The sequence below is a fragment of the Cervus elaphus genome, chromosome 2, assembly GCF_910594005.1.
Source record: "Cervus elaphus chromosome 2, mCerEla1.1, whole genome shotgun sequence".
Lineage (NCBI taxonomy): Eukaryota > Metazoa > Chordata > Mammalia > Artiodactyla > Cervidae > Cervus > Cervus elaphus.
In genome coordinates this window covers 243,303-270,577 of record NC_057816.1, presented here as the reverse complement: position 1 = coordinate 270,577, position 27,275 = coordinate 243,303, and the positions used below count along the sequence as shown (strand labels likewise).

Below are 27,275 nucleotides of genomic sequence, written 5' to 3'. Positions count from 1 at the left end.
ATTGGACCATACAGAAGACTGTGCACTGAGGAAGTGATGCTTTCAAATTGTGGTTCTGGAGAAGACTCTTGAGAGTCCCTTGGACTGCAAGGAGGTCACACCAGTCAATCCTAAAGGAAATCAACCCTAAATATTCGTTGGAAGGACTGTTGCTGAAGCTGAAAATTCAATACTTGGGCCACTTGATGCGAAGAGCTGACTCATTGGAAAAGACTCTGATGCTGGGAAAGACTGAAGGCAAAAGGAGAAGAAGGCAGCAGATGATGACATGGTTAGATAGCGTCACCAACTCAATGGACAGGTATCTGAACAAATTCTGGGAGATGGTGGAGGACAGGGGAGCCTGACTTGTGTTGCAGTCCATGAGGTAGAAAAGGGTGGGACCTGACTTAGCGACTGAACAACAGCGTTAGCTGGGAAACTGAGGTCCAGATGGGGAAAGGCCTGGAATGCAGTAACCTCCCGCTCTCCTCTGGTTTTCCGTGGGCTTCCACGGAAAAATGAGGAGTGCCTGCACCTATTAGGGGCAGGAGTCAAGGCGGGCTTCCTGGAGGAAGAGGAAGAGCTTGGGCGGAGAGGCCGAACTGCCGCAGTGCCCCTGGGGGCGGCGGAATTTCCAAGAAGTCCCTGGGGCACAAAGACTGTCCGGGTTGGTTGGGCCGGTTTGGCCTCTGCCTCCAGGCCAGGAGGCCGCGGCTCCACAGGGCTGAGCGCGGGACATTTTTGAGCACCAACCAGCCTGCGGGCACAAAGTGAGACACGGGTCCGCCCTCGCCCCGGCCGCTGGGCGGGGCCGCACCTGCCGCCGTCGCTGGGGCTGTCGCCGCTGCGCACCTGGCCCAGGTGAGCCGCTCCGCCCTCGCGGCCTCGCGAGCCTCGAGTCTGGGCCGCAGGTGAGTGGAGATCGCTGCTCCTGTCGGCGGAAGTGCGTGGCGGTTTTCGGCTCCCAGGAACCAGGACCGAGCCTGGAGCCTGGGGGAGCCGAGGCGCCTCTTCGACCGCGGAGCCTCTGGGCTGTGACGGGTGCGGTTCCGCAGGAACCGACTCGGGGCCGGGCCCGCTGCGCCCGTGGCCGGAGCTTACCTCAGTCCTGGCCCCTCGGGGTTGCGGGGGCGAGGGCAGCTTTCCCCGCTCCGCCCGCGGCCCTCGGCCAGAAAAGGGAAAAGGAGCGCCACGGCGAGCGGGGCCCGCCTCCGCCCTAGAGTGGAGCCCAGGCCTGAGGCCTCCCAGGGAGCCGCCGGCCGGGAAGCCTGCTGGCGCCGCCGCGCACCTGTCTCCGGGCGGAGCTACCTCCCGCCGCGCGGCCCCGCGAGCCCGCCCTCCGCGCCCTCCAACCGCACGCGCCCCGCCTCGCCCCTCTCGCCGCAGCCGGAGGGCAGGGTACTGAGGCCGGCCCACCCTCCGGAAGGCGGGGAGTGCGGTGTGGGGGCGCGGGGTGCAGCAGGGGCCTCTCGGCTGGCGAGGCCGCAGCCCTTTGGGCGGGTTCTTTCCTTCGGGAGAGACGTCCGGGGAGGAAGCACGCGCCAGGCGCAGAGGGCCGCCTGTCTCAGATGACGGGGTCGCTCAGACCCTCTGGGTGCCAAGCAGCCGGCCAGACGGCAGAGCGTGGAGTCAGGGAGCGGGCGCGGGCCGGGCCTCCGGGCGGACGTGGAGCCCGGGGGAGGCGGAGCGCCCGCGCGAGGCCGGGCTTTCTAGGAACCGCGGGGCGCGCGGCCGAGCGCGGTGGGCGGTGCAGGGGGCGGGCTCCGGCTCCGCGGGCTGTTCTCTGGAGCGCCTGTGGCGCGGAGGGTTTCTTTTCCCTCTGGGGAAGGGGCCTAGGGGACGCGGCGGGGACGCCGGCCGTGAGCGGAGGCGGCGGGGCGCCCAGTCGCGGGTGTGAGGCGGTGACGCCGGCGGGCTTGTGGGGCGGCAGGCAACCTGACAGGAGCTCTGGGAGGCAGCAAGGCTGGTGGGGACACCGGGGACTACCTAGCTCTTTGCCTCCGCCTGGGTGCTTCTGGGCAGGTCGCTGACCGCCGGCGGCCATTAACCTGTCCATCAGGTGCTTATGTTGCTCACTCAGCCTCAGGGCCCACCGGGGCACCCTGGAGGAGCTGCGGCTCAATGGGGAAGGCGCGCAGGCAGGGTCTATGGGACCTGAGCCCAAGATGCACTATCATCCAAAGGCCCTGAGGGCCATGGGGTGGGGGTGTTTGAGCAGGGCGCCTTGGAAAAGGTCAGATTAAGGATGTAGGATGAGAATGCTCCAGGGGAAGGCCCTGCCCCATCAGTGAGAGCAGGGACCGGGCCACAAAGGACCCTGCCTGATTTCCATGAGCAGGGCCATCAGCCACCAGTGCTGGGCCGAGAGTGCCAGGTCAGTCTAGGGTGAGGGTGCAGAGGAATCTGTGGTGACCTCAGGCTGCCCCCGACCTGGGCTCAGATCTGGGAGCCTCACTGAGGCCTCCTGACTGCTTCCTTATGTAGAAAAGGGGGCTACGGTAAACGTGATAACCCAAGCCCCTTGTAACTGCTCACCGTTTGGGGGCTACACCTTGGAGGTGGCCAGGGCAGGGGCCGGAGAGCCCTGCTCAAGGTTCCATCATTGGCGAGGTCCGAGATGCTCGCTGGGGTGAGATGCTCGCCCTCTCCAGGTGCCGGGACCACAGGGCCATGCTGCCCAGCTCCTCGTTGGTGTGCGGGACAGCCCTGATTGGGGGTCTGCTGGCCAGGACCCCCACATATCACCATGGGCCCTGGCCTTCTAGACCTAGCCTGAGAAGGGAAGGCCGGGGCCACAGTGGACTGGGGCGGGCCCCAGAGGAAGGAGCCGCTTGACTCAGAGTTACAGGAAGACTGGGGCAGGCGGGGCTGGCGGGGAGAACCACCAACTGCCCGCCAGCCCGCCGGGGAGGAGGGGAGCCTGGGTGGGGTTTAGGTTTAGGAGAGGATGTGACTGCAAAGCCAGGAAGCTACGGGGAAACTTCTGATTAAAACACACAAACAAGAGCCAGGTCCCGCGGTGCTTGGCGATGCATCCGGGGCCGCTGTGCCGCTTTAGACTGGGCCGGGGGCCCAGCTGAGCAAAGCGATTGCATCCCAGCTCACGTCAATGACCTCAGTGACAGGCATCCCCTCCTCAGGAGGAAAGAGCTGGAACCAGGTGACTTCATGCCTTCCCTGCTTAGCGTGAGCCTGCGTCGCTGTCCTCAGATGCCTTTCCCCGCCTGAGGCCTGCCCTCAAAATCAGGCCTGTGAGGGGAGGCCTGCAGAGCATGCAGCTTGTGTGTGCACGTGTGTGCCTGGGGCAAGTGTGCCTGTGAGAGGGTGAGGGGTGATGGGAGGCCGAGGGTGGGTGTGAGGAGCGGTGTGTGTGGTGTGGGGTGTACACAGGTGCTCTTGGCGGTGTGCCCTGGGGAACTTTGCAAGTGTGTGCTGTGTGCCAGGTATGCGGACCACCATAGTGTCAGAGGTGTGGGGAGTGTGTGCATGTGCAGGGGGTGGGTGTACCACACAGAGAGTGTGCAGAGGAGAGGGAGGGTTGTAGGGGGGTTACTGGGCATGGTGTGCAGGGGGATACCTGTCACCTGGCCATGTGGTTTGGCCTTAACTTCCAGAAGCCTCCTAGGTTGACTTTCCAGGGGTCAGAGGTGTGTGAGCGTGTGGAGGCCAAGGGGCCATGGCTGACGTTGCCCTGGACCTGCTGGTCTGGGTCGGGGGTGCGAGCTGCCCAGGCCCCCACAGTTCTGCTTCAGGGACCTCCCCAGCTGGCCTCCACTCCAGATGGCTCCTGGCAGGACCCTCTGCCCCCGCCTGCTGGGAGGGAACCTGTGCTTCACCCGTTTGTGAGGAAGTCCCAGCCCAGCCAAGGCAGGGGCTCCAGCTGACCCTGGGTCCACGTTGGGTGCCCCCCCCGTGCAAAAGGAGTTGGGGGAACTCGTCCCCACAAAGCCTCACGGGCCCGCGAGCGGGGAGGGGCCTGAAGGAGCCGAGGCCCCAGTGCGTCCACTCACAGGGAGGAGGGAGAGGACTGGGTGCTCAGTGAGAACCTGCCTGGCACCAGGGAGCAGGTACCTGAGGCCCGGGAGCCAGGAGGCTGTCCTCAAAGGCTCTGAAGCTCGGGCTTCACTGCCCTGCCCGGCAGCCCAGGTCACTGAGAGCTTTTTGTGTCAAGAGGTGTGTGTGTGTAGCTGCTGCCTGTCTGGCGGGCAGTGGTCCCACCCTGCGTGGGAGAGAAAGGTCACCTGTGGGTCGGTGGGGGTTTCCCTCGCAGAACTGATGGACAATGTGGACGAAAGTCTGTGGTCTGAAGATGACAAATGGGTGGGGGTGCCCACACAGGATCTGGAAGGAAGGCTGCCCCCGAGACCAGCCTGAGCCCCGTGTCCCCTCCTGCCTTGACACCTTGGCCTTGAGTGTTTTGTTCTTGTGTGCATGCTGCATCCAGGCTGGGAGTGAGGCCCAGTCAGGCTGCCAGGCACTCACAACCCCCAGCCCCTTGGAGCCTCAGTACAGGCTGAGTACGGCCATACACAGCCCCTGTCTGTATGGGGCGGCCTTGTCCCAGAGGACCTGGGAACCAGGCCAGCTCCTGGGCTCAGGAAGGGTGCCAGGGGTGCTGCCCATCCTGGGCCGTTGGGTATCCCTGGGGCAGACGAAGTTCAGTCCAGGCCATGCCCGGTGCTCTGCAGCTTCTGCAAGACAGCTGGGGCAGAGGCAGTGCTTCCGAGGCCAGAGTTACACGTTAACTCATCCTGTTCTTGTTTAACTTACTCCTGGGGATGGCGGCAGCCTCTGACCCGTCCTGGTGCCCTGACTGACCGGCCACAAGGACAGAGAGTGAATCTTGCTCAGCCCTTGGGGAATCAGTCTGCTCGACCAAGGAGCCCCGTGGCGCTGGAGGTGGCACCAGTGTCCAGCCTGCCTCGAGGAGGCCCCAGCCAGACCATGGCAGGTAGACGGTCAGAGAGGGGTGGGCATGGGCTCCACTCCACCTCCTGCCCCAGGCTGGCTCCACGCTGCAGTGTGGTTAAAATGGGCCCTCCTCCTCTCCTGCTCATGGGGGGTCGGTAAAGCCCAGGGATACTGGGAGTGGGCACCGATGGGGGGCCATTGGGGATTGGGTGGGTAGATGTGGGCTACTGGGAGACCTCACTGCCAAGATGATGGCTTTCTTCTTTGACGGCCGGCTTGGGTGGACAAGGAAGTTCAGGTCTAAGGGAGGTGAGAATGCTTGCCCGTGGCTATGCGTAGAGGGTCCTGGAACCCCAACTTTCTACCAGGTAGAAGGTGCTGGCATGCCCAACCCAAGTCTCCCAAGTCACCACTGTCCAGCTGAGGGGTCAGGGCCTCGACGTCACAGAGTGGGCCACGGGTGCACACAGAAAATGTGTGCTGGTTCCAGTCCTGGGCACACAGGCAGCTGGGTGGGTCCTGCTGGGCTGGGGTGGGGGTGGGGTCACCTCAGCCATGACTCTGGCCACTGCCTTCCACACTGAAATCCTCTCTGAGGACAGGGCAGCCACATCCAGGGCAGGCAGAACACGTAAGAACCAGCTGCTGTTGGGAGGAGATGTGCCAAGGGCCAGGCCCTGGCCCCCAGGACTTGTGGATGGACACGGTGTGGTTACTGAGCAGCATGTGCCGCTGGCCTCCATGGTTTTTTCCTGGCCCACCGACCATCTGTGCACAGTGGGAGGCTGGCATCACAGGCACAGGTAACCCACTGGGTCCTCTTTCTGCAGGAGCCTGCGACAAGGCCCCTGACTTCCTGTCCCCATCTGGAAACCAGGTCCTGGGGCCTGCCCTGGGCAGCATGGTCACACTGAATTGCACAGCCTTGGTGGTTTCGGGACCCCACTGCCCCCTGCCCTCAGTACAGTGGCTGAAAGATGGGCTGCTGCTGAGCAATGGAAGCATCTATGACCTCCATGAGGACGCCTGGTAAGAGAAGAGGTGTCCAGGGTCAGGGGACATGCTGGATATACCCACAGCCAGTGGCCTCTCTGACCTGCACTCTGGTCTATAATCACCTGGACATGGGCTGGGGAGCGACTGGCCAGACACGACAGGGGCAGAGTGACACTCTGGATGCACACTAAGTCAGTGACTACAGGGACAGATGGCCCCTCTAGACACTCACCTTGTAGACCACCCAGGGCCATGGGTGCCAGCAGAGTGCTACGGCCTGAATTTGCTCATTGACTGCTGGGCCAAGCCTGGGATCTGAGTAACTCCAGGACCCGGACCCAGGATCAGGGTGACTGTCCCAAAAGAGATCCATATCCTCTTCATGTTCTGGCTGTTTCTCTTAGCTTACAGTCTAAGGACTGCCAGGAAGCCCAAATCTGCAACCTCTTTGGGTGAGTCCCAGTCAGCTGGGGCTCCGGGGCATTCAGTGATGCTCTTGGGCCCCATGTGAGGGGACAGGGCCTGGTCTCCCCAGGGTCAAGGCCAACTGGTCAGAGGTGCTTGTGTCCAGTGTCCTGGGAATCAACCTGACCGGAGCTGAGGACTTCGGGACCTTCACCTGCTCCATCCAGAACATCAGCTCCTCTTCCTTCACTCTTTGGAGAGCTGGTGAGGGGGTGCACTGGGGTACAAGGTAGAAGGGAGCCCTGGGGAGACTTTAGGCTCGGAGGGTGCTGGGGTGGCTCAGACAGCGGCTCTGTCCCCAGGCCTGGCTGGACATGTGGCCGCGGTGCTGGCCTCACTCTTGGTCCTGTTGGCCCTGCTCCTGGTGGCGCTGCTGTACGTGAAGTGTCGGCTCAATGTGCTGCTCTGGTACCAAGACAAGTATGGGGAGGTGGAGATGAACGGTGCGTGGGGCCTGGACGTGGGGGAAGGGGGCCTCCCTCCGCTCAGCTCTGCAGGTGGGGGTGAGGAGGCATCTGTCCCTGGAGGGCTCTGGCGAGTGCTCAGTACAGGAAGAGGGGTGTCCCTGTGCAGCCCAGGACGGCACGGGGCGGGCAGAAGGGGGTCACGGTACCCTGGTTCCAGGCCTCCACCTGGAATCCTGTGCTGAGGACGAATCCAGGCGGTGCTTGAGCCGGGATCTACTGAGTCTCCTCTGGGGGGCTTGCCTGGCTTTCCTGGCACCGGGGGGAGTTTAGGGGACCCTGAAGGTGGCTGGTGCAGGCCGGGAAACCGGCCGCACTGACCCGCCGCCGTCCGCAGACGGGAAGCTCTACGACGCCTACATCTCCTACAGCGACAGCCCTGAGGACCGGAAGTTCGTGAACTTCATCCTGAAGCCGCAGCTGGAGCGGCATCGTGGCTACAAACTCTTTCTGGACGACCGCGACCTCCTGCCGCGTGCGGGTACCGGCGCCCCGCCCCTTTCCACTTGGGCCCCGCCCCCGCTGGGTCACAGATCCCGCCTTCCAAGGCCCCGCCCCTCCCATGGCCCCGCCCCGTCGCGTCCTCCGCCCCTCCCAGGGCCCCGCCCCTCCAGGGCCCAGTCTGTGCTGCCCGCGCTGATGCCCGGGTCCCGCAGAGCCGTCGGCAGACCTCCTGGTGAACCTGAGCCGCTGCCGGCGACTTGTGGTGGTGTTGTCGGATGCCTTCCTGGGCCGGGCCTGGTGCAGTCACAGCTTCCGGTGGGTCCCGCGCTGGGCTGGGTGGGCCTCAGCCGCGCCTGCTCTGACAGTGCCGCCCTCGCAGGGAGGGCCTGTGCCGGCTGCTGGAGCTCACGCGCAGACCCATCTTCATCACCTTCGAGGGCCAGCGGCGCGACCCCGCGCACCCTGCGCTGCGCTTGCTGCGCCAGCACCGCCACCTGGTGACCCTGCTGCTCTGGAAGCCCGGCTCTGTGGTGCGGAGGGGCAGGGGGGCACGGGGTGCTGTGGACGGGACTCTGTGAGTGGAGGCTCCGTGGTCAGCTGCCCAGAGGAGTGGGCTTTCTGGGGCCGAGGAGGCCAGGGTCTTTATATGTTGGCACCACTCCCCCAAACCCCATTCACGTGTTCACACAACATTAACTGCTCCACCTTGCCGCCAGACGCCTTCCTCCGATTTTTGGAAAGAGCTAAGGTTGGCGCTGCCACGGAAGGTGCAGTACAGATCGATGGAGGGAGACCCCCAGACCCGGCTGCAGGACGACAAGGACCCCATGCTGATTGTGCGAGGCCGGCTCCCAGAGGGTCGGACCTTGGACCCTGAGCTGGACCCCGACCCCGAGGGGGACCTGGGTATGTCCACCAGCCCCACCCCCGACCCCAAGAAGCTCAGCCTGAGTTGGAGGGAGGCTGCATAAGGTGATGGAGCCCCCAAAGGGGCCCAGGTGGTGGGGACCGTGCCCTGCAGCCATGGATGGCTTTAACTTCCAGCACCTCCCATTGCCTCTTTCCATAGAGGTGGTTGGGCCCAGGGCCTGCCTGGGAATCACAAGTGCCACCATGCAGCAGGGGCAGCAGGGAGTGACCCGGCAGAAGGCAGGCAGTGTGCAGCCCAGCCTCAGGCCTGGCGGTGCCCCTCCCCAGGTGTACGAGGGCCTGTCTTTGGGGAGCCGCCAGCTCTACCACATGCAAGTGCAGTCTCGCTTGGAGAGGGCCGAGGCAGTGAAGTGGATGTGTCAGACCTTGGCTCCCGAAACTACAGTGCCCGCACGGACTTCTACTGCCTGGTATCGGAGGACGACGTGTAGCCCTGCCCCCTGGAGCAGTAGGGTTGCCAAGGGCGCCGGGGGGCAGGGCCGGGTGTTTTTAATCCCACACAGCAGGACCTGTCTACTTGTAGTCCTGGGACCTCAGGGAAAGAGAGTGGCCCCAGCCCCAGCCAGCTGTCCGCCTCGTGCCAGAAATAAAGAACTTTTGAATCCCACCCGAGTCTTGGCCTCTCCCCTGGGGCAGGAAGTGGGTGTGCAGTGTCCTGGGTGGAAGGCCCCTCACTTCCATCCTGGGTCCTCCAGGGCCCTGGTTGTTGTTCAGCTGCTCAGTCGTGTCTAAATCTCCGACCCCATGGACTGCAGCATGCCAGCCTCCCCTGTCAGAGCTTGCTCAAATTCATGTCCATCATGGTAATGCCATCCAACCATCTCATCCTTTGTCACCCCTTCTCCTGCCCTCAATCTTTCCCAGCATCAGGGTCTTTTCTAATGAGTTGGCTGTTTGCATTATGTGGCCAGAGTGTTGGAGCTCCAGCATCCAGGGCCCTGGACCCTGCCCTTGTCTCACCTCATGGCCACCTGGTCAGCACACCTGGCCGCCCACTCAAACGCTGCCTCTCCCTCCCGAGCCAGCTCAGGCACCCCTCTCAGTGCCTTCCTCAGGTCTCCCTGCTACAGGTGGTGACTGTTTGCAGTCCCACTATGAGCCGGACGGCCCCTGGGGGGCAGGCCCCTTACAGACTGCAGCTGCTGAGCTTTGCGGAAAAGTCTGTTGTAAAATATCCGTGGGAGCATCACGACCAAATGGCCTGACTTGGTGGGATGGGGAGGAGTCCCAGAGCTCCTGGACCCCAAGCCTCAGACAGTATGAGTAAAGCTGTCAGGGCACCCCCAGGGCGGGGCAGGGTAGAGAGATGTTGCGGTGCAGATGCCACCTGAGCACAACCTAGCAGGGTGGCACTAAAGTCAGCAGCGGGCACACTGCCCCCAAAGAGGTCATTCCTCTGCACATGTGTCTCATTCAGCTCGGGGCCACCTCTGCCGTCCACCTCAGCGCCTCCGCCCTCCGCCAGCTCTCCTGCTGTTGGGACGCTCCCTCCCCCCATCCTGTGTCCCCTGACCAGAGAGGTCTGTGCATGGGCCCTGGGGGAAGTGTCCTCAGGGGCAAGCACAGCCATGCTTGGGGACACTGTTGCGTCCTTGGACCTGACCCCAGACCTGACCAGCCAAGGAAGCACGAAAGGCTGTGTTCACGGCCACCTTTATTCCCACTGCTGGCCACAGTCAGCACTACTTCTGCCAGTGTGACCTGGCCACCACCCCACGCGTCAGAGCAGCCTCAAGCCCTGCCCCCCCATGCCCCGCAGAAGCCAATTCCCCAGCTGCAAACCCTCGTCCCCTCCCCCGTGGCCCAGGCCTTCACGTTGCATGTGGACAGGGCTCCAGCGAGAGGCCCCTGGGCCATCCTCAACCTTCTCCTCCAGGCCGGCTGGTGAGCAGCCCTGAGCTGAGCCCTTCCCTAGGAGGCTGGGTCACATCGCATTCTCCTTCTCCAGGAAGGCTTCGCCTATGGCCCCAGGAAGTCCTCCTTCCGGTAGCCCTTCTGCAGTGGAGAGGGGACCCAGAGTCAGGGCTGTGCTGCCCCGCGTCCAGTGTGCTGGCAGCAGGCCCCCGGTCATCCAGGCCTCCTGTGCCACATGGCTTCCCTGTCCCTGCCGTCCCGCCTCCACGCCCCACACTTGCAGCCCTGCCTGCCCTGGGCCACAGGAACATACCGCTCGGAAGTCTCGGTGGAGCTTGTTGTACTGCCACAGGTTGGCCAAGAGGCTGGAGGCCGCCCGGGAGGACTTCTCACTGTCAGGGCTGGGGGGTGGGGGACAGGGGTCAGCAGGGTGACAGGCAGGGCCAGCCGGGGGGCAGGGTGGGTGCGGGGTTTGGGCCCTGACCTGTCCCGCTTTTTCTTGATGAAGACTAGCTTGCGGAGTCCGTCGAAGTAGAGCAGGTCCCGGGCAGCCACAGGACTGGCCACCACCAGGTTGTTGAGGACAGCTATGATGTTTATCAGCACGTCGGCTGGAGGAGACTTCTCACCCACGCTGCCGGGCAGCTTCTCGATCAGGTGACTCACCAGCTTGGTGGCTGCCAGGAGGTCAGGGAGGTGGGTTCTCCACCGCCCCCCTCCCCTGCCACCACCTTGGCACCTGCCATCCCCTGCTGCCCCCAGGGAGCTGGCGTGCCTGCCTGTCCACTGACCCCAGCCTCCCAGAAGCTGGCCCCAGGGCGGCAGTAAAGGCAGAGTCCAGGCGTGTGCCCAGTCCGCAGCGGAGGCGGAACCCAGGCTGCAGGACGGCCGGACTCACACATCTCATCCTTGTTCCTGGCGTTGCGGGACAGGTTTCGGATGAGGCCCGTCAGTGAGCGCAGCTGGTGGTGGTCAGCAGTCCGAACTCGATCCAGCAGCGGGTTCAGTATGCGCTCCTGCTCCAGAGCCAGCCGGCTCAGCACCCCCGCCCACTGCCAGCAGAAGGGGGGCGGTGAGCGAGGTGCTTGGTGCCCTGTGCCGCCTGCAGGTCAGGCCCTGCCAGTCCAGACCTCCCGGCGCCTCCCTCAAGTCTGGCGCAGAACCCAGGTCCTCAGGAGCCGAGGCCTGAGCCATCTGGGGCGCTGACCTCACGCTCCTGCTGCCGCTCAGCGGCCCCCGCCTTCCCGTCCTGCCCGGACCGGCCTGCCGCCTCACCCTGCGGTCCCCCGCGGTGATGTTCTGCAGCGCCCCGGCCGCCGCCTCGGTCGTGTGCCGGTTGAGCTCGCAGCGCTGCAGCAGCCGGTTGTAGAGCCCCACGATCTGGGGGCTCCACAACCACTCCAGGCCCTTGGGGTCCTTAGACACCTCAGCAAAGGTGAGCGCGTCGGCCGTGAGCGGCAGCTGGGCAGGAGGGCACGGAGGGTCAGCTGAGGTCGTCCAGGACCCCTGCTTCTGCCCACCCACCCCAGTCTGGTCCCACCTCTCGGAGCCGCCGGCTCTGTGGCGTGAAGCAGCCCACCGCCTCGCCCGGGGGTACCCCCGTGTCCTGGCGGCCCCGGCCCTCCAGCCGCTGGAGGGCCGAGGGTGGCATCTCGTCGTACAGGCGGTAGGACAGGTTCCTCAGAACGCACACAGCGTTCTCCACGCTCTGCGGACAGAGGGGACCGCGGTCAGGGCAGGCTGGTGCCCCTGGGGCCCTGGGGCCCAGGCCGACCCTCACCTTGTCCTCACACTTGCCCACGTCCAGGGCGTGGTTGATATAGGTGACCAGGGCGTCCACCAGCCCGTGGCACTCACGCATCTTCTGGCGAGTGGCCTGGGAGGCAGAGCTGAGGTTCCTGCGGATGGAGGCAGATGAGAGGCCCGCACAGGGACCCCAGGCAGAGCCACCCCACGGGAATCCCCCAACAGAGCCCGTCCCACAGCAAGCTGAAACCAAGGCTGAGCCCTGGGCACCGGTTCCCTGCCCGACCCTCCCTGGGCCCACCCCCAGCACCTCCTGCTCCTGGTCTCTGTGGGACAGTAGCTCCCACGCTTTTGCACGCCTACCCTCATCCACTCCTCAAGTTGTCCGGGGTGGGGGCGGGTGAGAAATGTCAGATCAAGTCCCTGATTTAAAGAAATCTGAGCCTGCAGCCCCGAGTCTGTTGACATCTGGCTGGGGGGGAACACCTGGTGGCCACTCTGCTGTGGGTCAGCACCTCTGCCTTGCTGGGTCTGTCCGCTTCCCCCGGTGCCCCCGCCCCCCCAGCCCAGAGGCTCCACCTTGACCCTGGGACCTCAGGTCCCCACGGCCACCCAGTGCACCTGAGGAAGCCGGTGGCGTTGTAGAATATCTCGGCTTCAGAGGCGTTCTGCTGGATGAGGGGCGGCCCGCCCGCCCCCGACAGGGGGCTCAGCACCAGATCTGTGAGCTGCTCCAGCGTGTCCCGGGCCAGGCGGTCCTTCAGGTGGTCACTGGAGGACAGGTTCCACAGGATCCCTGTGGCGGATAGGCTGCGGTTGTGGTCAGGGACCACCTCTGGGGACCTCAGAGGCCTCCGGCCCCTCTGTCTTTCTCAGGTGGTAGGGAGGAGGCTCCTGAGCTCTCCCTGCAGCGCACTGCCAGCCTCACCCACCAGCCCTCGTGGGGACAGCCTGGGTGTGACCCAGAGGGTCACAGGGCTGCAGCAGGGCAGAGAGGACGACCCTTGGGGATGTGGGCCCTGGGGCGGAGGCTGGCTCCAAAGAGACATGCCCAGGTGGGGGCCGAGGGAAGAGGGGCGGGAGGTGCGGGAGTCGGGTGGGAGAGGGGCGGGGTAGCGGGCGGGGTAGCAGGTGTGGTAGTGGCCTGGTCCACCTGTGACGTTCTTGCGGAGCTCGTCGTCCTGCTCCCGCAGCGCCCGCAGCAGCTCGAAGATGCCGTTCTCCTCCACCAGGGCCAGCTTGTTGTCCGCGTTGTCGTAGACGAGGTTGCGCATGGCGCCTGTGGCGTGGCGCTGCACTTCCTGGTTGGCGTGGTTGAAGAGCTTCACCAGCCTGGGCACAGCCTGCAGGCTGCGGGCCTGTGGGCACAGGCATGCGGGTGTTACCAAGCGTGCACACGATGGATGGGTGTGTGCAAATGTATGCAGATGTGCGCAAAAGTGTCCAGATGTAGGCAGGTGTATATATTAATAGATGTGTATGTACCTATGCAAATGTGCACAGAGGTGTGCAGGTGTGCTCAAAGGTGTGCAGGTGTGTGCAGAGGTGGCAGGTATAGGTAGGTGTATATACTGATAGATTTGTGCATACATATGCAGGTGTGCACAGAGGTGTGCAGGTGTAGGCAGGTGTGAACACTGATAAATTTGTGTATACGTATTCAGGTGTGCACAGAGGTGTATGGGTGTGAGCACATGTATTCGGACATGTGTAAGTCCATCGCTCCCACCCTTCCTCTGCTGGAGATGCTCTGGGTAGGCCCAGGTCTGCCCAGTCAGTTTGGGGGTCAGCGAGGGTGGTCAGGGACCAGAGGACAGTGACTGAAGGGGGTCCATGGGTGTGGTCGGCAGGGACAGTCACCTGCTTCTTGGCAGCTGCGTCGCTGTAGCACTTGTGCTGAATGTAGGCGGCTCCCAGCACCTGCAGGTTGGGATCTGAGGCCATGAGGTACTTGACTGCTGAGGGCAGGTCGATGTCATCAAATCTGCAGAGACAAGAGACGGGTTAGGCTGACCCAAGGATGGCCTGGGGTGGTGGCAGAAGCTCCCTGCAACCTGTCCAAGCTCACCCGCTGCTGAGCCTCTGCAGAGTGCGGTGGCCGCCGTAGCTGTCCAGCCCGCGCATGTCTGGCAGGTGGCCCGAGTCACCAAGGCTGAGGCTGCGCACAGAGGGAGCCCGGGCCACGGGCTCCAGGACGCCCCCGGGCCCGCCCCCAGCCACGCCACGGCTGCGGTGGCTGCTCTGGAACCGCTGCAGGGTCCGCATGGCGGGGGCACGGATGGTCCGGCTGGGTGGTCCCTCGGTAGCCTCCGGCCAGTCCAGGCCCCCAGCCCGGCTAGAGCTAGAGCTGGCCCGGCGCTCGTAGGCAAAGGCCCTGTAGGAGGACGTGGCCGCCGGCTCCAGCTGCTCGGACACCACGCTGTATCTGTCATCTGGGCCCCCGGCCCCCAGTCTCAGCGAGCGCAGGGACAAGGTGTCGTAATCTGCCCGGCTGCCCGCCCCCCTACGCTCGTGGAAGGACACAGGCCGGGCGGGCACCGGTGCGGCAGGCAGGGCACCCCGGTACCCTGCAGCCCCAAAGGCACCACCCCCGTTGTGGACAGAGCTCAGCCTCCGACTGGAGCTCAGGTCCATGGCTGAGCGGGAAGACCAGGAGGCAGGGCTGTAGGTGGGCTTGGCGATGGGCCGGAAGGTCTGTGGGGCGGGGAGGGGAGGGGAGGGCAGTGAGGGGGTGCGGGGGCTCAGTGGGCCCCTCTTCCGGACTGCGGAGCCCAGCCCCCCTCGGAACCTCCCTCTCAGGGCTCCGGGCTAGAAGGGCGTCACTCACCGAGGTTTCCCCGCTCAGGCCCTGGGAGCGAGAGCTGAAGCCGGCCTGCAAGGTGTGGCACTGAGCCCGGGATGCACCTGCAGATGGGGCAGGGGCAGCACAGCCCGCTGGGCCGACGGCAGGCGCTGGCCTCCTGCTTCCCCTCCGCCCTGAGGCTGGCGGGGCAGCCGGGTGCCTCGTCACCCCTCCAACAGCCCCCCGCCCCCCGCCAGGGGGGACAGACGCGCTCACCCTGCTGACCTCCTGGAGGCCTGGGGCCTGGGGCGGCCCCCTCGTCAGCTCCCTGGTACCTGTCAGGGCACGGTGCCCGGCCCCACGCCCAGGTAGCCTCACTGACCCCTGTGGGCCTGGCCTGCGCTGTTGGCTGCACGACGGTGATGCTACAACGCTTGGGGACACGCTGTGTCCCGGGGCCGGTCCCCTCACCCACCAGGCAGGGCCATCCCCACCCCCAGGCACACAGGCGCCAGCCAGACTGCATGGTGAGTGGACAGGGCGGGTGGGCGGAACACGGTGGGTGGGTGAACAGACTGGCGCGTGAGCAGGTATCTAGGCCAGGAGAATGGAGGGATGCTGAAGGGACAACTAAACGGACATGCGGATGAACAGGCATGCAGCAAGAGCTAAGAACACCCTGAGAGGAGCAGGGCAAAGGTCACACCAGGCAGCCCCGTGGGGGCCTGGCTGGGGTGGCTTCACTTGCCGGGCAGGGTCTTTGGATGGGGAGGGGATTCCTGAGTCCCACCTGCCCAAGGCCAGGGTAGAGAGACTGGGCAGAAGGGACTCAGGGCAGGGGTGAAGAGGAGGGGGCCCCCTCTCAGCCTCTGCCTCAGCTAGGTCTGGGGGGACTCCCCGAACTGGCAGACCCGCCCTGGTTAATGAGGCTTCTGGGCAGGGGCTATTAACCCTTTGATGCCAGGGAGGCTCAGCCTGGGGGGACACACCCCCAGCCTGGGGACCTTACCCCCACCCCAAAATTATAATTCTCTTCCCCCTAATTGCCAGGGTAGCTGGGGTGGTAATTAACCCCTTCCTGCTCCCTCCTCTACCCCATGACCCTTGAGCATCCAGCTGGGCCACCAGCAAGGCTGACAGGCCCAGGGTGGGGAGGAACCCAGCGGCCCCAACGCTGGTTGACCCGATTCTCCCGACCAGCACTGGCGGCCAGTACCGGGAAGGGCCCTCTGAGCATCTGTGACCGGGGCTTGACCCTGACATCCCACAGGCTCTTCTTCCCACCTGACTTTGGTGCCTGCTGCTGCGGCCTGGCAAGGAGGGGATGACATTTCCAGAAGTGCCCTGAGCTCGCTGCAACACTCATGCACATGCATGCCTGGTGGAGCCAGGTCTCTGCACGCAGGGGGCTGCCTGGCCCCAAGGGCGTTCCCTGCGGGCTGTTCTCAGCAGGAGTATCTAGGTCACTCTGGCAGGCCCGCCCCCTGCCGCGCAATCCCACAGGAAGACCCTGGCCCTGACAAGCGGGCTTTCCTCCAGGAGCCCCGGACCTCGCCCCTCACCATCCTGTCTGCTCGTTCCCAGCGGGCCGAGGGGTGGACGCCAGAGTCTGGGCGTCTGTGTCTCTGGGGGACTGACGTGTATGTCCGCGTGTCTCTGAGACTGCATGTGAGCCCGTGGGATGTGGGACGTGTGCGTGTCCTGGCTTTGCCAACCAAGATGGGCCCGGCCGGCCGGACAGCCATGTGCCCATGGCTTCTCCCATGTCTGGCTGGGGCAGGGGGCTCAGGGCACAGGGGGCAGGTGGGGCCCACCCTGGCTCACGGTGAGGACCCTGGGGTCCCTGCTGGGAGGTAGAGGCCCCACCCATGGCGTCTCCCACGCCTGGCGGGGCGGGGCAGGGCGGTGACTCAAGGCGGCCCAGGTGAGTCAGGGAGCTGAACCCAGAGTCGCCCCACTGCGGCCTCCGGCCCTGGCACCACCACGCCCTTGGGGCCACCCCCACCTGCCGCCCTCCGGTGCCCACCCAGCCGGTGTCCACCTACCTCTGGCTGCCTCGGCTGCCCCATCGGGCTCAGCCAGCCCATTGTGCCGTGGCTGCTGGCCCAGCTGCAGCAGGCGCGCGCGGACCTGCTCCTGGACGCGGGCCGCCCTCAGTCGCTCCGCCTCCGGCCCCTCGGTGCCCCGGCGGTCCAGCTGCAGATCCGAGGGCAGCGCCAGGGAGCACACGCCCGCCTCGGGCTGCAGGGCGGAGAGCAGGAAGTTACCGTCCTGCATGGCGGCGGGCACGGGGCGGTCGGCCTGGCCTGGGCCCCGTCGCCACCTCAAGCCCGAGCTGTCTCCGGCGTCTCTTCCCGCGCGGCCCTGTCCCTGAAGTCCCCTCCCCGCTGGCCTCGCCCAGGGCTGGCTCAGAGACCGACACCGCCCAGCCCTGAGCTCAGCGAGGGGCGGGGACACCTGGGCCAGGTGGGAGGGCGGGGCCGCTCAAGGTGGAATTTGGGCGGAAGAACAGGCCCTGCGCATTCCCCTTCCTTCCGCCCATCCCGGGATGGGGCAGAAGGGGTCTGGGCCTTTGTTCTCCGCCTGTAAAGGCCACAGCTGGTCCTTGGGGCCTACTGTCCCGAGCACTGGGAAAGGGCCCAGGGCGGCCACCTTGGGGAGTCAGGGCCAGGGCCCTCCCTGCCCTGGGAACGGGATGCTCTGGGAAACTCCGAGCACCAGGCGGCCAACCTGAGGCTGGTGTGAGGCCTAGCAGGGGTCGGGTGCCAAGGGACTGAGTTGAGGATTGCAGGCATGGGGTGGAGCTTCAGGGTGAAGAGGGCTCTGTGGGGTCTGGATCCGGATGCTTGGTGCCCAAGAGACCCCAGAAGCAGGAGGCTAGATGGGCCCACCCCAGGCTCATGACTCTCCAGACATCCATCCCGTAGACCCCGGAAATCACCCCCGGCCCCGTCCTCTGCAGAGGCCTCCCAAGGGCTGGCTGGGCCCTCTCTGGTCCCCTCCCAGGCTCCTGCCCCCCAGGCTGTGGGGGTGGGAGGCCGTTCCTAACACGTGAGTCAGGGCTCAGCTCAGTGGGGGCAGGTGGGGCTGCCCTGGGGGGTCGACTCAGAGGGGCCCTCCTGCCCCGGCTGGGGATGCAGGGAGGAACCGGCAGTTCAGGCCAGCAGGGCCCGGGAGGGTTGGAGCTGCGGGGACAGGGGCGGCCCAGGAGTCAGAGCAGGAGCGAGATCCCAGCAGACTGGGGCTTGCCCCAAAGTCTCCCTGGAGCACCCCCACCAGCCAGACTCGCCTGCTCCATGGCCTCCTGGGGAGGCTTGGCTGGGATCCGGGACAGGCCCCTGGTGGGCTGAGTGGGGCGAGGGCCGAGCCCAGGAGGGCTGGGGAGCGGGGGCCCAGCGGCCTCATGTTCTTCCTGGGCTCCCCTCGCAGAGTCACCATGGGCCCACCCTCACCGGCCTTCCTTCCCGTGAGAGACCCATACCCTGGGCCCTGGATCCCTGCAGGAAGGGGACATGGTCCCAGGTGGGAATGGTGGCTGGGGGCAGTGTCCTGGGGGTGAGGTAGGGTCGGGTCAGAAGGCAGCCCTAGGGGTGAGGTCAGTGCTGGGGAGGAGACTGGGGAGGGAGTCAGAGGTCAGTGTGGGGGGTGAGAGGGGTCAAGGAGGGTCCCTGGAAAGGTCCAGGTGATGCCTGGGGTGGAGCCGCTGGGCAAGGGGGATGCACAGGGTGGGCGACCTACCCTGCCGGCGGTCCGGAGACTGCTGGCCCCGGGGCTCACCCCAGAGACGGCTGCTTCGGGCTGAGGAGTCCTGGGCTGCATCCCGGGCCCAGCACTGCTGCTGGGGCCTCGCTGTGGGCCAGGACTGCGGGGGCACCAGGAGGGCGGGGTGGGAACGTCTGCACGCCCAGCCAGCTCATCAGACCGGTTGCTTCCCTGGGAGTCGCGTTTTGTGTGGAAAAATCCCGGGAGACAAGTTCGTGCGGTGCTGAGTGTGCCTGGAGGAAGTCGCCTGGCACGGGCCTGGGGCCCGCCCTGCACTCGTCCACCTGCGGCCCAGCCCACCTGGCCGCACGCCTGGGGAAGCCGGCCTCTGGGGCAGATTGCAGGTGGGGGTCAGGCAGACACCCCCAGGGCCCAGTCTTCTAAGCCTGCAGGGTCCCCAGGGCCAGTTCTGTAGACTCGCCCCTCCTCTTCGCAGGGAGGGCTGCAGGTGGCCCCAGGCTGTGCTGAGCGCCCTCCCACCACCCACCTTGGATCTCTGCCCTTTGTGACTCCCTGTCCAGGGGAAGCCTGGGGACCCAAGGGAGCGTCCTCTAACCGCTGCAGGGCCTGAGGGGCCGGCTGTGCCTTGAACCTGTCCCCACCTCAAGCTCAGAGCCCAGTCCCACCCCTGGAACCAGCCTTCTGCTCCTGAGAGTCCCCCTCTCCCTGGCGTGAGTGCATGGGGGAGACAGCATAAGGACATCGGTGCCGACTTCATGGGGGGCTTCCTGGAGGAGGGCATCCCTAGAGGGCAGGATGGCGGGGGAAGATTAGAAAACCTGGAAATAATGTGTTGGTGCTCTATCAAGTCTGAGATCCCAGGACCTGAAGGCCTGGAAGGGTGAGGGGTGCTCTTACTCGGGAGGTGGGTGGTGGGGGAGCCTGGACTCTGCCCTGGGGGGTGTGAAGGAAGGGCTGTGAGGGCCCAAGGGGCAGGCAAGCATTTACAGGTAAGGACTGCCTGGGCTGAGAGGTCGGGTTGGGGCATCTACTGGTGGAGGGGACCTCAGGCAGTTGTTACGAAAGTCTCTGGGGGAGGGGTTGGGGATGAGCAGGGGGCGGGGCCAGAGTAGGGGCGGGGTGGAAGGAGGACCCTTTGCTGGCTTTGGTGACCTGAGCTATGCTCACTGCGAAGGGGTAAGGGGCTGCCGGGTGTGGGCAGGCAGAGCTGGAGTAGGTACAGAGGGCCCGGCACCCCACTCGGTCGAGAGCCTGGAGGAGGGCGGAAATGGGGAGAAATGGTGCCGACGCAGGCAGCAAAATCATATTAACAAGACTCAGGAGCGCGCTGGAGCGCGAAGTTTAGATCGCGCGGGCGGTACAGCCTGCCGGCGCGGGGATGGGACCTGGCGAGGCGCTCACCGGCGCGGGCGCAGCGCAAGGCGAGGGCGGTGGGCGGGCGCGGGGAAACGCCCGTCTTGCTGCTCGCGCTCCGGCCAGCGCGTCCTGGCGCTTCCTGTCGGGGATCTAGCGCCCAGGCTCGAGAACCTTCCAGCGTCTGACGGCTGGGTTCCCGCCAAGTCCAGCTTCGGGCCCGCCTCCTCCACGACGCCTACCTGGACTCATACCCGGCGCAGCGCTTGTCCCTCTGGGGCGGGCACGCTCCGCGCCCCCTGGCGGGAAGGTCGTCGAGGGCTGCGGGACCCACCCCCACCCCACCGCCTCTTCTCAGCCTCCGGTCTGCCGGCTGGTTCTGAGCCCTTCCCAGGTGTGTGACAGAGCGGGCCACACGCAGTGACGCTGGTCTGGACGGCGGGGCGGCCGAGCTCCTCTGGGCCAGAGAGGGGAGCCTTGCAGGGCCCCATAGAAGACCCAGAAGGGAACCGGGGGCCGGAGCTCATGGGTGGGGGACGAGTGCGGGGCATCCTTTGGGTGCTCTAGCGGGGGAGGACGGGAGGCGGTAGCTGGTGCCCGGTGGCCTGGACCCGGAGGAGGCCCCCGGTGGCAGGGAGGGTGGAGGGAAGTCTGTCAACTCCGGTGCTTCTTCTGGCAGAAGGCCCGCGCCGGGTCCCACGGAGACGCCGGGCACCGCCCACAGGTGCCAGTTTCCCGAGAGTGGTCGGCGCTTTGCTCACAGTCTGCCCTTTGTCCTCACAGGAGCCCCAGCAGGCCGAGCTGTGACCACTCCATTTTACGGCCCGGGAAACAGGCTCCACAGGCTAAATAGGTTTCCAAGAGTTACAGAGCTAGTCAGGGTGTGTGGAAAGGTCGCTGAGCAACAGCAGGCTGGGCTGGCCAGCGGGTGGGGTCTCAGTAGAACCCCCATAGTCCCCTCGCTAGGGCTGGGCCACCTTCTCCATGGGGATTGAGCCAGGGTTTGTTTGCCTTCTCTTGGTGTTCAGCTTCAGCCTTGTCCTGAAAGGGGTTCCTGCCCCCTGGGCCACCCTGGCAGCTCTTCGCTCTCGCCTTCTGGATGGGAGCCGGGGCGCCCAGGCCTGCTGTTGCCTTTCTGCTTGAACATCAGGGCTGGGTTACCTGTCAGCCTCCAACTCCCTCTCCTGCAGGACCTGCACGCTGGGGGTCAGTCAGAGCTGGTCCAGCCCAGGGGAGGAGGCTGCGCTCCTGCCTGCTGCCCACAGGGGTCTGCACCTCCAAGGCCTATGACTTCCTGTGCACACGTGTGGCCAATATTTTGTTTTAAACTTTTGACAGTGGGCTGTGTTTCTTTCCTTCAGGAATGTTTTCTTCCGCTGTGTCACTGGGGTGTCTTTTCTCTTTCATTTCCATTGTCTCCTCCTGGTCTCTTCCAGCTGTCCTTTCCCGTTTCCTTTTCTGTGCATCCCTCAAAGTGTCTTCTGTTCCTGACTGGGTTTTAACAGTAGCTGTTCCTATTCTTTGAAACTCCTAAAGTGGCTTTTGTCACTGTAACGATTTTATTTTTCTCATTTATTTTTTTCCCCATGTGTTGTCAGATAGTTTTAATTTTCTTTGTTTTTGTCATTCATTTTTTTAAAGGAGACTTTCTTTTTTGGAGCAAGTTTTATGTTCACAGCAAGACTGACAGGAAGGCACAGAGAATTCCCACATACCCGTGCCCCCGCCAGGCACAGCTCCCCCCAGTTATTGCATCAGCTGGCACACTTGTTGCAATAGATGAACCTGCACTGAGAAGTCATCATCACCTGGAGCCCCTAGCTTACATCAGGGTTCATCTCGATGTTTTACACACTAGGCGTTTGGACAAGTTCATGGTGCCGTGCGCCCGTCATTCCAGTCCCATGCAGAGTATGGCCACCCTGAGCATCCTCTGTACCGCCTGTTCATCTCTCCCTGCCCCTCCCCCAGCCTCTGGCAACCACCGATCTTTATATTTTCTTTGTAATTTTACCTTTTCCAGAATGTCACAGGTTGGAAGGTCACAGTATGTGGCCTTTTCTCATTTGCTTCTCTCAGTTATACGCGTTTAAGTTTCCTTCGTGTCTCATTGTGGCCTGACAGCTCATTTCTTTTTAGATGACTAATATTCCATTGTCCAATGTACCACAGTTTCTTCATCTATTCACCTATTAAAGGACATCTTGGTTGTTTCCAGGTTTGGGCAATTATGAATAAAGCTGCTGTAAACATCATTTGCAGGCTTTTGTGTGGACATGTTTTCAGCTCCTTTGGGTAAATACCAAGGGGCGTGATGGCTGATCGCATGGTGAGAGTGTGCAGTTTTGTAAGAAGCCGCCCAGCTGTCTCCCCAGCGGCTGCACTGTTTGCACCCCACCCGTGCTGGACATGAGCTCCTGCCGCACTTGGCGTCCTTGCTGCACTTGGGTCTGGATTTTGGCCATTCCGATAGGTGCATAGTGATATCTCATTGTTTTATAATGTGCATTTCTCTAATGACATAGGATGTGGAGTTTCTTTTCCTGTGCTCAGATGCCATTTGTAGATCTTCTCTGCTGAGGGGTCTGTTAAGGTTGTCTGCTCATGTTTCAGTTGGGTCTCTCATTTTCTTGTTGGGTTTTAAGAGTTCTTTCTATATTTTTGAATAACAATCCTTTGTCAGATACATTTTTTCAAATATCTTTTTCCTAGTCTGTGATTTATCTTCTCATTCTTTTGACGTCTTTTGCAGAATGGAAGTTTTTCATTCTAATGAAGTTCTGTGTGTCAATTGAAACTGAAAAGTGAGAGTCACTCAGTCATGTCTGACTCTTTGCGAGCCCATGGACTGTAGCCTACCAGGCTCCTCTGTCCATGAATTCTCCAGGCCAGAATACTGGAGTAGGTAGCCGTTCCCTTCTCCAGGGGAATCTTCCCAACCCAGGGATCAAACCCAGATCTCCTGCATTGCAGGCAGATTCTTTACCATCTGAGCCATCAGGGAAGCGCTTCTTTGTTTTATTTTTGGCTGGCCTGGGTCTTCACTGCACAGGCTTTTCTGTAGCTGCCGGGTGCAGGCTTCTTATTGGGTGCCTTCTCTTGCTGTGGAGCACGGCCTCTAGGGTGTGCCAGCTTCAGTAGTTGTGCCTCCTAGGCCCCAGAGCACAGGCTGAATAATTGTGGCACACGGGCTTAGTTGCTATGTGGCATGTGGGATCTTCCCAGATCAGGGATCAAACTCCAGGTGGATTCTTTGCCACTGAGCCACCAGGGAAGTCCTCAGTTATTTCTTTTATGGGTCAGCCTTTCGTGTTGTATCTACAACACCATCACCACACCCAAGGTCATCTAGGTTTTCTCCTGCACTATCTTCCAGAAATTTCATAGTTTTGTGTTTTACATTCAGGTCTGTGAGTCATCTGGTGTTAATTTTCATTGTCCAGTTGTCCCAGCACCATTTGTTGAAAAGACCACCTTTGCTCCATTGTATTGCCTTTGCTTCTTTGTCAAAGATCAGTTGACTGCATTTGCATGCGTGCTAAGTTGCTTCTGTCTTGTCCAATTCTTTGTGACAAGAATACTGGAGTGGGTGACCATGCCCTCCTCTGGGGGAATCTTCCTACCCAGGGATCAGACCCGCGTCTCTTATGTTTCCTGCATTGGCACTCGGGTTCTTTACCACTGGTATCACCTGGGAAGCCCTGACTGCTTTTATGTGGGTCTGTTTCCGAGTGCTCTCTTCTGTCCCGCTGACCTGTCTCATCTTTTGCCAGTGCTACACTGTCTTGATTGCTGTGCTTTACAGGAGGGCTTGAAGTTGGACACTGTCAGCCCTCCCAGTTTACTCTTCTCCTTGGATATTATGCTGGTTGTTCTGTGTCTTTTACCTCTCCAGGAAAGAATCAGTTAGTTGATTGGTGGGATGTTTTTTTTTTTAAATAATTGGAGGAGAAACTGTGTTTATCTGACTCTGGTAACAGAGCAGCTTTATTTATTTGGCTGTGCTGAGTCTTCATTCCATCATGCTGGACCTTTCGTTGCAGCGCAGGGACCCTGGTTATGGTGCGTGGGTTGGCTTAGTTGCCCCCCAACTTGTGAGTTCTTAGTTCCCTGACCGGGGATTGAACCCACATCCCCGGCATTAAGAGGTGGGTTTGTAACCACTGGACCAGCAGGGAAGTCCCGGTTGGTGGGGTTTTGATTAGAATTGTATTGAATCTACAGAGATCAAGTTGGGAAAAACATTGTAACAGTATTGAGTCTTCTGATCCATGAACATAGACTCTCTCTCCATTGATTTAGGTCTTTTGATTTCTTTCATCACAGTTTTGCAGTTTTTATTTTTCTTCTTCATATAGATCTTATATATGTTTTGTTAGATTTTTACCTGGGTATTTATTCATTTTGGGGGGTGCTAATATAAATGCTATTTATTGTGTTTTAAATTTCAAATAGTTCATTGCTAGTATATAGGAAAGCAACTGACTTTTGTATATTAACCTTGTATCCTGCAGCCTTGCTATAATTGATTATTAGTTCCAGGAGTGTCTTTCTTTTTCTTCTAGGCTAATTCTTTTGGGTTTTGTACATATATAAGTATGTCATCTACAAACTAAAACAATTGTATTTCTTCTTCCTAAATCTGTAAACCTTTTATTTCCTTTACTTGTCTTACTGCATTAACTAGTTCTTCCAGTATAATATTGAAAAGAAGTGATGAGAAGGATTTAACATTTCCTCAAATGTGAACACTGACATACATCTTCCCCTCCCCCATCTGTGTCCTTGGCAGACTCACCACAACCTCAGGGCTTTGCTGGGATGTCACCGTCTCAGACTTTTCCTGACCACTATTTACAATGGCAGCCTCACTGAGACTCACTATTCTTTTTCCTGGCTTTATTTTTCTCTACAGCAGCTGCCACCAGCTGATATACTAGACATCTCTTTGTTGTGTCTATTGTCTGCTCCCCCTCCCTTCACTAGAATGTAAAGTCTACAAGGGCAGGGATTCCTGTCTGTTTCATTCACCAGGTTTCCGTCAGTACCTGGCGCATAGCGGGTACTCAGTAGTTGTTAAAATGGGTTAATAAATCATGGTATATATGTGTTCTATATTAGATGAAGTGTCTTTTTTTTTTTTTTCCTGCTTCCAGAGGTAATTATTTTTCTGATGTACATGCTTCCTCTGGCTGTTACATCCTTTCTCCCCCTTTTGGCAAAGTGATTGAGGAGGCCTTACAAATAGTTGAGAAAAGAAGAGAAGTGAAAGGCAAAGGAGAAAAGGAAAGATATACCCATCTGAATGCAGAGTTCCAAAAAATAGCAAGAAGAGGTAAGAAAGCCTTCCTCAGTGAACAATGGAAAGAAATAAAGGAAAACAATAGAATGGGAAAGACTAGAAATCTCTTCAAGAAAATTAGAGATACCAAGGGAACATTTCATATAAAGATGGGCAAAAAAAAAAAAAAAAAAAAGATGGGCACAATAAAGGACAGAAACACTCTAACAGAAGCAGAAGATATTAATAAGAGGTGGCAAGAATCCACAGAAGAACTATACAAAAAACATCTTCACTACCCAAATAATCATGATGGTGTGATCACTCACCTAGAGCCAGACATCCTGGAGTGTGAAGTCAAGTGGGCCTTAGGAAGCATCACTATGAACAAAGCTAGTGGAGATGATGGAATTCCAGCCGAGCTATTTCAGATCCTAAAAGATGATGCTGTTGCACTCAATATGCCAGCAGATTTGGAAAACTCAGCAGTGGCTACAGGACTGGAAAAGGTCAGTTTTCATTCCAATCCCCCAAAAGGGCAAAGAATGCCAAAGAATGTTCAAACTACCACACAATTGCACTCATTTCATATGCTAGCAAAGTAATGCTCAAAATCCTTCAAGCTAGGCTTCAACAGTGTATGAACTGAGAACTTCCAGATGTACAAGCTGGATTTAGAAAAAGCAGAGGAACCAAAGATCAAAATGCCAACATCCGCTGGATAATAGAAAAAGCAAGAGTTCCAGAAAAAACATTTACTTCTGCTTCATTGACTATGCTAAAGCCTTTGTGTGGATCACAACAAACTGTGGAAAATTCTTAAAGAGATGGGAATACCAAACCACCTTAGCTGCCTCTTACAAAACCTGTATGCAGGTCAAGAAGCAACAGTTAGAAATGAACATGCAACAACAGACTGACTGATGATTGGGAAAGGAGTACATCAAGGCTGTATATAGTCACCCTGCTTATTTAACTTATATACAGAGTGCATCATGCGAAATGCTGGGCTGGATGAAGCACAAGCTGGAATCAAGTTTCCCAGGAGAAATATCAATAACCTCAGATATGCAGATGACACCATGTTTATAACAGAAAGCAAAGAGGAACTAAAGAGACTTTTAATGAAGGTGAAAGATGAGAGTGAGAAAGTTGGCTTAAAATTCAACATTCAGAAAACTAAGATCATGGCATCCGGTCCCATCACTTCATGGCAAATAGATGGGGAAACAATGGGAACAGTGACAGACTTTTATTTTTGGGGGCTCCAAAATCACTGCAGATGGTGACTGCAGCCATGAAATTAAAAGATGCTTGCTCCTTGGAAGAAAAGCTATGACCAACCTAGACAGCATATTGAAAAGCAGAGACATTACTTTGCTGACAAAGGTCTGTTTAGTCAAACCTATGGTTTTTCCAGTAGTCATGTATGGATGTGATAGTTGGACCATAAAGAAAGCTGAGTGCCGAAGAATTGATGCTTTCGAACTGTGGTATTGGAGAAGACTCTTGAGAGTTCCTTGGACTGCAAGGGGATCCAACCAGTCAATCCTAAAGGAAATCAGTCCTGAATATTCACTGGAAGGACTGATGCTGAAGCTGAAGCTCCAATACTTTGGCCACCTGATGTGAAGAGCTGACTCAATGGAAAAGAACGTGATGCTGGGAAAGACTGAGGGCAAGAGGAGAAGGGGGCGACAGAGGATGAGATGGTTGAATGATATCATTGATTCAGTGGGCATGAGTTTGAGCAAACTCTGGGAGATTATGAAGGCCAGGGAAGGCTGGCGTGCTGCAGTCCATGGGATCACAGTCAGACATGACTGAGTGACTGAATAACAATTCTTAATTTCACTGCTAGTTCTTTCTTGTTACAAACATCTGTGACTGGGGACCATTCCTTCTGAACCAGACAATTAGGGAGGAGTGGACAGCATGAGCTGGGGCATCCGGTAGCTTGAGGAGGCAGGTCTGCTGCGTCCTTCACCTTGTGGGCACTTGCCCTCTATGAACCAGGAGGACCTGCGGTGAAGTTCAAGTCACAAGTGACTTAATGTTCACAAACCCACTGGCTGCCCTGGTCAGCAACCACAGAGCTGAGTGCCACGGGCATCCCTGGGGTCTTCCCAGGGCCTGATCCCTCTTTCATTGAAATCCTCCCCATGGTGAGGTAAATCTTGAGAATTGTTTGGAATTCTTGGTAGACATGCTGCCTTCCCACGGAATAAGGACATACACAGCATAACAGCCCCAAAGATGTCCATGCCCTAAGCCTCAGAACCTCTGGTTGTCATCTCCATGGCAAGAGGGACTTTGCATGGCGGATTTTTAACCACTGGACCAC

The 27,275-nt window shown here is 60.3% G+C and overlaps 4 protein-coding genes across 6 annotated transcripts; 2 read left to right on the top strand and 2 right to left on the bottom strand.

Moving 5' to 3' along the window:
• Nucleotides 1-311: 311 nt before the first annotated feature.
• Nucleotides 312-2,026, bottom strand: LOC122677215 (collagen alpha-1(I) chain-like). The gene is made up of 3 exons (XM_043877140.1): nt 1,648-2,026; nt 835-1,562; nt 312-739 (listed from the first exon to the last, which is right to left on the bottom strand). The coding sequence occupies exons 1-3, from the start codon at nt 2,024-2,026 to the stop codon at nt 521-523; spliced, it is 1,326 nt and encodes a 441-aa protein (XP_043733075.1). The 3' UTR covers nt 312-520.
• SIGIRR (single Ig and TIR domain containing) lies at nt 714-8,799 on the top strand. 2 transcript variants are annotated; one of them, XM_043922279.1, is made up of 10 exons: nt 714-893; nt 4,771-4,933; nt 5,724-5,922; nt 6,425-6,558; nt 6,657-6,797; nt 7,156-7,299; nt 7,475-7,577; nt 7,642-7,792; nt 7,979-8,168; nt 8,460-8,799. In XM_043922279.1, exons 2-10 carry the CDS (start codon nt 4,927-4,929, stop codon nt 8,621-8,623), a joined length of 1,233 nt encoding a protein of 410 aa, XP_043778214.1. In that variant the 5' UTR covers nt 714-893; nt 4,771-4,926; the 3' UTR covers nt 8,624-8,799. The 2 variants fall into 2 exon arrangements, with proteins under 2 accessions (XP_043778214.1, XP_043778206.1); XM_043922271.1 differs by lacking the exon at nt 714-893 and adding an exon at nt 2,910-3,142.
• Nucleotides 8,800-9,829: 1,030 nt separating this feature from the next.
• On the bottom strand, nt 9,830-18,445 carry PKP3 (plakophilin 3). Its single transcript, XM_043922241.1, has 14 exons — nt 18,313-18,445; nt 16,620-16,815; nt 14,620-14,696; nt 13,861-14,486; nt 13,653-13,776; nt 12,946-13,150; nt 12,414-12,588; nt 11,827-11,944; nt 11,587-11,754; nt 11,322-11,507; nt 10,945-11,098; nt 10,531-10,723; nt 10,360-10,447; nt 9,830-10,187 (listed from the first exon to the last, which is right to left on the bottom strand). Exons 1-14 carry the CDS (start codon nt 18,391-18,393, stop codon nt 10,152-10,154), a joined length of 2,427 nt encoding a protein of 808 aa, XP_043778176.1. The 5' UTR covers nt 18,394-18,445; the 3' UTR covers nt 9,830-10,151.
• Nucleotides 18,446-18,550: 105 nt separating this feature from the next.
• Nucleotides 18,551-21,859, top strand: LOC122706783. 2 transcript variants are annotated; one of them, XM_043922259.1, is made up of 3 exons: nt 18,551-18,680; nt 18,858-20,044; nt 21,292-21,859. In XM_043922259.1, exons 2-3 carry the CDS (start codon nt 19,384-19,386, stop codon nt 21,741-21,743), a joined length of 1,113 nt encoding a protein of 370 aa, XP_043778194.1. In that variant the 5' UTR covers nt 18,551-18,680; nt 18,858-19,383; the 3' UTR covers nt 21,744-21,859. The 2 variants fall into 2 exon arrangements, with proteins under 2 accessions (XP_043778194.1, XP_043778188.1); XM_043922253.1 differs by lacking the exon at nt 18,551-18,680 and having other exon boundaries at nt 18,839-20,044.
• The last annotated feature ends 5,416 nt before the right edge of the window (nt 21,860-27,275 follow it).